At 40.1% G+C, this 11,087-nt stretch overlaps 1 protein-coding gene across 11 annotated transcripts in view; it reads left to right on the forward strand.

Moving 5' to 3' along the window:
- birc6 (baculoviral IAP repeat containing 6) overlaps nucleotides 1-2,684 on the forward strand; it is a 105,772-nt gene extending 103,088 nt beyond the window's left edge. For 10 of the 11 annotated variants that reach the window (XM_034608281.1, XM_034608288.1, XM_034608286.1 and 7 more), the window contains one exon: nucleotides 827-2,684. In XM_034608281.1, coding sequence (XP_034464172.1) covers nucleotides 827-1,006 — 180 coding nt within the window. In that variant the 3' untranslated portion in view covers nucleotides 1,007-2,684. The remainder of the gene's footprint in view (nucleotides 1-826) is intronic. The other variant, XM_034608285.1, reaches the window with a different exon arrangement.
- The last annotated feature ends 8,403 nt before the right edge of the window (nucleotides 2,685-11,087 follow it).

The following is an 11,087-nucleotide window of genomic DNA, read 5'->3' on the forward strand; positions in this document are numbered from 1 at the left end:
CTAATACTCACCACAGTACCAGATATGGATTCATCTGCCACTAAAAATAGTCTGCAGAAAATGCTTTTAAAGGGATAATTCACCCAGAAATGAAAATCCACTCATTATCTACTCAGCACAAGCTGATGGAAGCGTGGGTGAAGTGTCTGGATTTTCAGGGGTAAACAGTGTTGCAGCCAAATCAATACAATTGGGAAAAAAATTGTGAACTATCTTCAGACATAAAAAAAACGACAGAAGATGAACAGAACGTGCCTCCGTACTGCTTGTGTGGTGCCATCTAAGTGTCCAGGCTTAAAACTTGGTGGAAATGACCTCGTTTCGAGTCGAACATGAATGTCGGGGCTTGTGGACACTTTGATGACCTCACACGAGCAGTATGGAGGCATGTTATGTTTTTTCTGTTGTTTTACTACGTCTGAAGATAGTTCACTCATGTCTTTAATTGTGTTGGATTTGGCTGCAACACTGTTTGCCCCTGAAACTCCAGAAGTATTTTGTAAACTCAAACTCACCACTAACTCTCCATCGGCATAGGGGTGAGTAGATAATAAGTGCATTTTCATTTCTGGGTGAACTATCCCTTTAAGTAACATTTGTTGAAAGGAAGTTTTACAACCAATGGAACCAGTGGCTTCAGGGAGTCCAAAAGAATTGAGAAACTGACAAATACATTGCGTGGCTTTTGGTCTTTTAATGTGATTTATTGACAGTAAGAAAAATATAGAATAACACCTGACTTTTGTGACAGCTTATTTGAACACATTGATAATCTGTGAAAAATGTAATGTATTCCTGTCTGACCGTGTGTGTGATCTCCCTGCAGAGACACACGGCCCAGCTGAGAGAGGAGTTTCTGAAGCTGCCCTGCCCCGACGGTCTCGAGCCCGACGGTGACGAGTTCTCAGAGAAGAGCGCCGCCCTCATACTCAAAGAGCTGCCCAGTCAGGACGCAGAGAAGCCCGGCAGCAGCCAGGACAGCCACTGCAGCGAGGGCCAGCTATGAGTCCCCACCCCCCTGCTCCCTCCCCACCCCCCTCCCAGCATCTCCGACCCTCCCCGCTCCTCCTTATGATTATTGCTCCCGAAAAGACTTGATGGCTTCAGAGCACAAGCCACCACTTTGTCAATATTTGTATGTAAAGATCTAATGGCAGAAAAGAATAGAACGAGGGGACGTGGGGAAACAGAAGACAACGAGATGAACTATGCTACACCCATATTGGAAACAGTCGACAAAAACTTTTATTTACCTGTAAAAGAGTGTAAACATTTTGTGCTTTTTTCCAATTGTGAAATAACCACTGATTGGTATGTTATTAAACTTGTTTATGTATACATATGGAAGAGGAAAATTACAGATTATATAAGGGAAACTACCTTTAGAGAAGAATGTTTACTGAATGTTAATTTCCTTTTTTTTTTTGACTGTTAGAATGACAACAGTTGTAACCAAGGATAGACTGTTCATTCTTTAAGGAAACTATTTAAAAAGTGAGCGAGAAAAAGAAAACACAAGTAATAGAATCTGAGATAAAAGCCGCTCTGCTTATCCACTGCTTCATTTGATTTCCTCCAGGATCATATCCACTTGAATAATGCTGACGTGGACATTCTTAATGTTATGTTCTCCCTTTTGCAGGCTCCAAATTAAAAAGCATCATGCTCTGGATAAACATTTGTTGCCTCTCAGAACTTCTCCATGACTGTTTTCCATCAACACGACTGTAGATCATGAGACTGTGTCAGAGCCACATCGGAAATGTATTTTGAAGGCTTGTGCATGTGTAAGTGTGTGTTTTCTGTGCGTGTGCAACAATCCCCAGTGAGATACAAAGCTGTGATGTGCCTTTGATCTACACCATACCACCAAATACTCCAACAGAGTACCTTTTACTGATTACTTTGCTATTTCTACAAAATTAATGATTCTGCTCCGTCTGACATAAAAACTGCTTTAATCTTTTTTTTTTATTATTATGTTGAACTCCAGTGAACAAAAACTGCACTTTCTATTTTGCTCACTCCTTAGAACAGTCACATACTCCTTTTGCTAGGATATTAAATGGAGCTTGAAAGTACGGTTGGATTGTGCGAATGCTTCTTTCTGTGTGTAACAGGACGTCAGCGCTCTCACCTGAGAATATGACAGACGGTGACTGAACACCTGAGCAAAGATGTCAGACAGAAAACAAGTTGTTGCAATAATGACGACTTGAGGAGTGAGGAGCAATCCAGTAAAAACAAAGAACAACGTCCATATCCATCTGTCATTTTCAATGTATGCTCGTAATTTTATTAAATGACTTGAGGTAGATTTTTTTTTAATGTTTTTTAAAATGTTTTTTTTTTTTTTTAAATAGTCTTCAAAAACCTCAGTCAACATGCCTGGACTTGTAGAGTTCAGTTAGTTCTAAAAGTTTAAAGAAAAAAAGTTTAATATTTATTAACACTTGAAGGATAAGACCAAGAGCAAAATGCTAGCGTTGATATGCTAACAGTGGCAATGCTAGCATGCTGATCTCAGGTATTTTGTTTACAATGTGCACAGTATTAGTTTGTAACAATTACATTTGCATACCAGCAAAAATATGCACCAGGCAAATTTGATTTGCAGGTTTTTTTTGTCATGAACTAAATTAGAGCAGAAATAAATGTCAACCTGCTGGGGGCGCTAGAAATTTTGAAACCTGTCTCACAGCAGATTCAACTTCATAAAGCTTCACATCGAATAAGAGTAGGTGCAGTGACTGCTTCTGTTTTCATACTTAAGTTTCTTACCATGTGCAGACATTAAACTTTAAACACAACCAGACCTGTCATTTCATAAACTGGTTCATGTCGTTATGGTAATGAGAGTGATTGGCTGGTTGGTGAATTCTGCTTCACAATGACAGACGCCAACATTGAAGAAGTCTCTGTGAACACTTCCCCGTTCCCCCTGTGGTCACTTTTCCAACACCTCCCCCTGATATGCAGTACATCCGTGCATCGGAACTCTGACTCTGAAGGTGATCTATTCTGTTGAGCAATCCGTTGGAAATATTAAATGATGTGGTCCCTTCACTAGACTTTCAACTGTTTCTCACAATATGCAGTGAGCGGTTTTGGCTCAGTTGCCTTGACATGACCTCAGTGTGTAACCTACTCCCCTTGTGTCATATTACAATCACTAATTCTTCACACTCACTTGACATTACTCAAGTATATCTGAACAAAATCTGCACCTAATGCAGTTCAACTGTTATTGGTTTGTGAGGTGTTGAAGTGGAAAATGCCTGAACAGGGTTGTGGTCCAACCTACTTAAACCTTTGTGATGTAGTTTTGTTTTTGATGTAGAAATAAAGTTAAGTTAACATCAAGTATTACTCACCAGAACCCATAAGTATCCTCGAGGTCTAACCAAGTGGCAACCATGATGATGAGATGAGATAAACCTTAAGTGATCCCACGCTGGGGAAATCACCTTGTTCCAGCAGCAAATAGTCAGAATCAGGTACAATACACATAAGAAATTAAATATACATATATATATAGAGAGAGAGAGAGAAAGCGAGATGATGATGATGATGAAGGTGAAGGTTGCTTGTCAATTTATTTAACTCTCCTATTTCATGGCATTTACAGTGCTTGTATGAATGCATATGTAGTTCTACATATACTGGGTTACATGTTCACTTCCAGCAAAACAAACCAGTCCTTTGGCTGCATTGCATTCTGGTCTATTCAAAGAGTTTCTCTCCTTTGTCAGATTCCACCTGAAAGTTCTGCAAACTTGAATCAACCCTCCCACACATCTTCAAAGACAAACCCACAAAGGTCGTACTTATTGAATGGATATTCTATTGGATTGACTCCACATGTGTTCACTGTATTGTGACCACCGCCTGCATGTAGACCTCCTGTTATCTGTCACCGTCCACTTTGGATGATTCAATTCCACTCTGTGGAAATTCATTTGAGTGGCTTTAAGTGATTTAGAAAGCTCTATATAAGATCCCACAGCTCGCAGTGCATGTCGGATCAAAAAGCTCGACGTGAATACCAAAGAACTCATGGATCTCAGAGACACAGGGAATTCTAATGAGACTCCACCAGGGATGGATTTATGATCAAATTCTCAGGAGCTTAGAATCATGAATCTTTTTAGAGGTGGATCACAGCTACAGAAAAGTTGCCACACCGTTATTCACCTATTTCAATCTACGGGGTCAAATACAAAATATTTTCCATTTTGCTTTTGTGTCATGAATATGTATGCAGAACATTTCAGAGTGGCAATGCATTCTTTAATGCCCAGGTTTAACTTACAGGTGCTACAACTTTTAGTTTCTGTACGTTCTTCTGGTTGGGTCACGTCTTTTGGCCGAAGTGGTGAAAGGAGGAGGTCAGAAAGAGGCAGAGATGACGACTAAACAGGATGTTTACACAGAAGGCTGCTGTTAATTCTTATGTGAAACTGTCGGCATTCCATGGCAACAAAGATCCTCGACCATACAGAAGTGACCCACTCCACTTGCAAACTACAATGTTTTCCTCGACCTATCCAAGGACACCTTTTGTTTCCATAAACCTAAACAAAACCTGTGTGTATCCCTTATGTTTATTATGGGTTGGAGGACTTGCTGTGCTGCCTGTTACACTTTCAGATGTGTCATTACATACTTAGTAACCACACACACACAATCACACAACCTACAACACTGTGAAAACCAATGCCTTATATGAATGTATTTTTAAGTCTAACCTTAAATGTAGAGATGGTGTCTGCTTCCTGAACCCAGAGTGGGAGCTGGTTCCACAGGAGAGGAGCCTGGTAGCTGAAGGCTCTACCTCCTGTTCTACTCTTACAGACTCTAGGAACCACAAGAGAGCCTGTGTTTTGAGAGAGAAGTGATCTATTGGGACAATACAGTGTTATGAGCTGTTTAATTATTGATGGGACTTGATTATCAAGGGCTTTGAGGAGCAGGATCTTGAACAGCAATGTCTTTTCTCAAAAGATTCAGGCTCCTACACTAAACTAAGTCTAGTACAGACAAACAATAGCGGATAGGGAACAGCTCATTCTCTAAATGCTAAAGACGGGAACTTCATTATTTTCTATCTTATCTCCTTTATCATAGGATACACTTTAAGAAAGGCAAGGCTTCCCCACAATTCCTTGTGGCAGCAACATTCTGCCATTCATGAAAACAAACAATCAGATCATTGTGTAATTTACTGTATCTTATGAACTTTACACAATATGTTACATCCACTATGAACATTACCCGGTTGTTGTTGTACAGTTATCAAAGTGAAGTTCATGTTGTAGTGTAACCTGTTTGTGATTTGAATCAATTATATATTTATCTGTAGCAATGGTTTCTTGGAAAACTTTAGAAATATCATTCATTATTTTTAATTCAGTGACAGCTGCTAAAACAGGTTCCTCTCTTTAGCAGGAGAAATCCAGCTCTTGTTAATGTTGGCTTCCTTTGAAATCAGAGGGCAACAGGCTTGATCTGGGACACATGGGACAAAGGGCGGCTGCACATGGTTCTAGGAAAGGTAAGTTTAACAAGACTGGGATTGATATTCTACTCAATGGGGAATTTCTTTGAATCTGTTTTTAACGGAACATTTTGGGTAGAGAGTCAAACACTCCCGGGAAGAAGTGGAGGGCTGGAGCCCAGTGGCGATCAGGAAGCCTTTTGTTGGCATCAGAAGTTTCCTTCCAGGTTTTGCATCATTGGTGGAGATGAGTGATGAGTGAGGGTATAGATACCTGAATGCAAAGTGATTGTTCTACGGATGTCAAAAAGAAGTCTAGTAGTAATAGAACACATGTAGGAGATAGCCACCATGTTGTTCTATTTACTAATCACTTCCATTTACATTCATACACTCTACATTTGTACATTTGAAGAACCTGCAGGTTAAACACCTACATAAATCACACAAGGACAATCACTGGAGTCCTGACAGGGAACTGACAAGACCAACTGAGGTATGGAAAACACAGGGTTTAAATACACAGAAGTAACAAGACACAATGGAAATATTGCATAATATCATATTTAATGCAGAACGATTGAAAATGTCATTGAATCACTGTGATAATGGTTTCAGGAAAATCACTATTCACGCCGTCGAAACAAGAACGTAAACAGTCTGAGTATGTTCGTTTCTCCCGTGTCGTGAATATGAAGTTTTTAAAAAAATCCCCCTTTTTATGATCTAACGTTTTCAGTGCGGGGCAGAGGTTTCTATGAACAGAACTTATGTTACATTTCAATAACTGATGTAAACACACTGACTGACTGTGTTTTGATCAATAGATCAATCTGTCCCGTCTGTCCAGCAGTTATCAGATGTGTCACTTTTATAATGTCGGTTGTTAATATAATATCGTTAGTTGATATTGTTTGTCACTGTAATATCGTTGGTCGGCTGCTGATGACGTAGTGAGTGGTGCCCCAATTCCAAAGGGAAGATTTTCTCGTCCCCCCTTGTGGCCATGTAGGGGCACAGGAAGAAGAATTGGGGCAGGGCTTTAGTGTACTAATTACCACTTAACACAAAGTACACAAAGACTGAAAGTAATGTTGTAATTTATAACATATAACAATATTTGTGACCCATGTCAACTGGGGACCATGGATGACTGTACAAACTGTTATATTAATCCATCTAACATTGGAATATTTCATTGTGGACCAGTGTGCAATGACAAACCAAACATTTAGATGTGGAAGGAATGTGTCTCACCAGGTTTATGTTGCTAAAGATGCTGGTTGGCATGATTTGCACCATCAGGGGAACACCTCTGGCTCCTGAGGAATTAACGTCACTGTTGAATCTCAGTTCACCTGAATCAGGCAGCCTGCAGCTCCATGTCCCTTGCAAGCAGACATTACAGTTCCATGTTTGGGTTTTACAGAGATGACTCAGTGACCAGAGAAGAAATTCTGCCCCTGCAGGAGTGAACTTTCTATTTCCTTTTGCATGTGTGTCACTTTACAAACAGGTGCATGCAACAATCCCATATCTGCAACTGCTTTGCATGTGAACACGTAAAAAAAAATGGATCTTAAAATGTCATCTGAAGAACCTTGTGCTCATGGCAGGAGGATGGTTTCAGCATCACTACGCCTGTACAGCTGCTGGGCTTTTCAAAACCACCAGCCCAAAGTTTCATATATATGACAGAATAAAGCAAAAGTTATAAACACAATTATAAAATATGTACAGTGGAAAAAGCAAGTGAACCATTTCTCAGTAAATGCATTTATATACAAATTTGCCAGATATCCTTGTTAGTTACTTTTATGATCAATATATATCAAACCATTTACTTCATTAATTAACCCGGGGTCATGTAGCTGTGGCAACAGCAAGGTACTCCAGGTGTCCCTCTTTCCAACAAAGCTTTTCAGTATCAGTATTTACATGTGCAATGTAAATACACATTGCACATGTGTATTTACCCACCACCAACACCTCTGATGACAGTTGGCTGGATTGTTTACAGATATATTCAACCTCCCTCGTTCCATGTGAGTGATGCCCAAATGGTCATTTAACATTGTATTGCCAAGATCAAGTTAAGTTCCATGCTTGAATGACTGGTGTGCTATCGTGCTCAGTACCATCATGAGCAGATGCTTCGAAAAGCATGTTAGGCGAGCCCACTCTGGACCCTCAGCAATATGCTTACATACAATGTGCAAACAGATAATACCGTTACCACAGCACTGTTCACTGTCCTCACCCACCTGGAGAAGAAGAATTCTCACCTGAGGATACAGTTCAGCACAGACACTCACACACTCCCCTTGAGAATCAACACCAAGCTCACAATCGTAGCCTCTGTAGCTGGATCCCGGGCTGCGTTCAGCCCGCTCATAAATGGTGGTGTGCTGAACACCCGGTGTTGATGTGCAACCATTGCAACTTTAGCAGCTGAGAAGACCAGTGTTGCCGTCATGTTCTAGATCAGATCCTTGATTGTTGTTAACCAACACACACTGCTCTCCTAATGATGGCATCCTTCTCACAGACATTGCTGTGTTCAGACTGGATATGATCACAGATCAGGGGACAGTGACGTCAGAGATGTGCTGCTTTAATTCATCGCTTCTATGAGATACAGGATTGAAGGCGGAGCTTATGGCACAGATTAGATTGTATTTGAAACCAATGTCCTACAGCTGCCTCTGTTATAGTGGCATGGGAGGCCATGAAGGACTTTCTGAGATGATTCATCCATTATTCAATATGCTTCTCATAAAAAGAAGGTTAATGCTGCTGAGCTCTTGGATTTAAGGAGAATTACGGCTGCAAGCAGCATTGAAGGGACCTTCCCCCTTTGTGCACATTGGGGGATGGTGCAGATGAATCTGCAGACACCGATTCAGAAAGATAATGAGCCATTGGTTCTTCACACAGGGTGATGCCAGAGAGTGCTGAGGGAGGGACAGGCGCTGCCACCAGGTTTTCCAACACCTGGATCTTTATCTCTATGTATTGTCTGTTTACCATGGCCTGCTCCTGGTTCATTGCTGCCATCTCACCCGATATCTGCTCGAGTGTGTCCACAGCGTCTGCTGTCACTGCTGCTGCAGCCATGTTGGGCACCAATGTAGTAGCTCTCTGCTCCCAGGGGTTCACCGGAGCACAGAACACACAAGATGTCAGCTTCCAAACCAGTGCTCTTCATTCTGTGTATACTGCAGCTGAACACAAACCCTGTCCACTACCCACTGGTTTTAATAGTGTGCCTGATCTGTGTAGATTAGAGGGTGTGGTAATCAACCATTAGTCACTCTGCCAATTACATTACTATGGTCTCATACCTCCTGACAGGTGAACCTATCACAGAGGGGCAAAAGGAAAAAACTAATCTATCAGTAATGGCCCCACAAAATCCTGTGAGGAATATAGAATAACCTATTTTCACACATCTAGTTTTATCTAGTATTGTTTTGCTTATCTCCTCAGAAAACAAGCAAATTCGATTGTTTTAAATATTAATATCAACAAGAAATAACATTCATTATCATACCAGATTCAGCTTAACATATTAAGATTGATGTAACGCAATCATGATAATCAATGTAAAAAATAACACTTCTTCTGAGTTAGAAACCACCACATATACATGATCAAAATAAATCAAAATAGATCTCATGTCTAATTGTTAGGGCACCACGACCTTTTTCCATCTTACCACGTCTAACATGTCCAGATCTAGTGAAAAATGATGTCGTTTGACCTCTCTCATCCAATAGGATCAGAGACGGTGTGTTTAAGGCTTCTGCAAGTACAAGAGGGAAACTAAAAAAGTACTTACTGCATCATTGGATTTTTTGCATCATCTGAGGGGAACAAATAAGAGACAGAAATTTACAGGACATACATCTTTTTAACGATTCAACCAAGAAAAGTCTGACAATGATGTCCTCAATACAGCAATATTACATCTGATGTATTCCACATAAAGATGTTGTATTGATCCACAGTCCACTTTCAGAATCCTTCTTAGATTGAGTTGTTTCCCTCCTGATGTCGCACTAGGGGGTTAGGAAATGAATGTGTGTTTTGTTGTGCTATTTTTCTCCGGTATTGTGTCAATATTGTTTATCTGTTGAAAAAGCAAATGCAGAAACCAGGCTTACTCCCACACGCCTCAGACAAGGAAGGATATCAACCTACACATGGGATTAATACTGTGTGTGCAGTAGTTTCTTACCTTTACGACCCTTACTGCTATCACTACTCCTGAGCTAATTCACAGTGTGTCAATTCAATGGGGATGAAATTAATAACAAGGGCATGAAATATATTATTATTTGGAGATATTATTATGAGGGAGAAAAATGTAATGTTGTGAAATACACTAATTTTAATCTTTAATTTTATACTAATTATTTTAAGAGGTTATCCAGAGCTAGTTGTCGTGCATACATGACATACACCAAAATAAATGTTTAGCTGTGTTGTATCTACCACACTGTTACAAAATAAAGCATTCAAACATATCTTCAGTTGAACAAGTGTACGTAAGTGTACCTCTCAGCCAGAGGCTTCTTCAGTTCTATGTGACTAATGGGAGGTTTCAGGTATTTAACTTCCGTGGCTCTGTACCTGCGCTAAGAGTCATTATGTTAAACAAGCAGGTCGTTGAACCCCCCCCCCCCCCCACCAGTTGTTGGTCGTTGTACACTTGTACAACTGAAGATACCAGGACCTGGATGACTGATCTTCACAGTCATATTCAAACATAATGAAGCAGCACATTCACGTTGCAATTAAATGTTCCCTTCACCAAAGTATTTCACCAACCAGGTAGAATGTGAGTTGTGAACTCACAGGCTGGGAAAGTGGACGTACATATCTGGAATGAGTTTTCTTTTTCATCCCACAACCCTCCACATCATTATCACATGTTCACTTTATTTCCATCTGCAGACACAAAGATAGCATAAAACACAGACACAGTTTGTTTGGTTTAGAAATGGACTATCAGCACCTTTTGACCCTGCACTGTTTTCTAAATGAAGCACATATGTTAAGTTCACATTGTTCAGTCATCTTACCAGTGAGGTCACCTTCCTGGTCTGGTAGAAGATGAGACTGAGGTTGAAGCCTGTTTATATGCAGAAGCAAGGGCAAGATTTCCAACGCCCCTGGGTCTTTATCTGTTTAGTGCATCTTCTTTATGGGCCCAGAGATTTATTGCATGTTTTTTTGTATTGTTCTTTACATCGGTTTTGTATTAATAATTACAATATGTATTTTCAAAATACACCTGTGACCTTGCCTGCCTGCATGGTTCTTTACAATCCCACATTTTATTTAATTTTTAAAGATATTTAATTTGTATTGCCATCACATCTCACCCATGTGACTTAACCTAGATGGCAGACATGTTTTTACAATATACATAAATTACATGAATGTGTCACCAAGTGATACATCATAACAATCATATCGACATACATATTTATACATATATACATACATTTTATTTTCGGTCTGACTAGCTGTGTGCAATGCGGAAATGTTGTGTCACTGCTCCTCTTCCTGGAAAGAGGAGCAG

The sequence above is a fragment of the Hippoglossus hippoglossus genome, chromosome 15 (genome assembly GCF_009819705.1).
Source record: "Hippoglossus hippoglossus isolate fHipHip1 chromosome 15, fHipHip1.pri, whole genome shotgun sequence".
Lineage (NCBI taxonomy): Eukaryota > Metazoa > Chordata > Actinopteri > Pleuronectiformes > Pleuronectidae > Hippoglossus > Hippoglossus hippoglossus.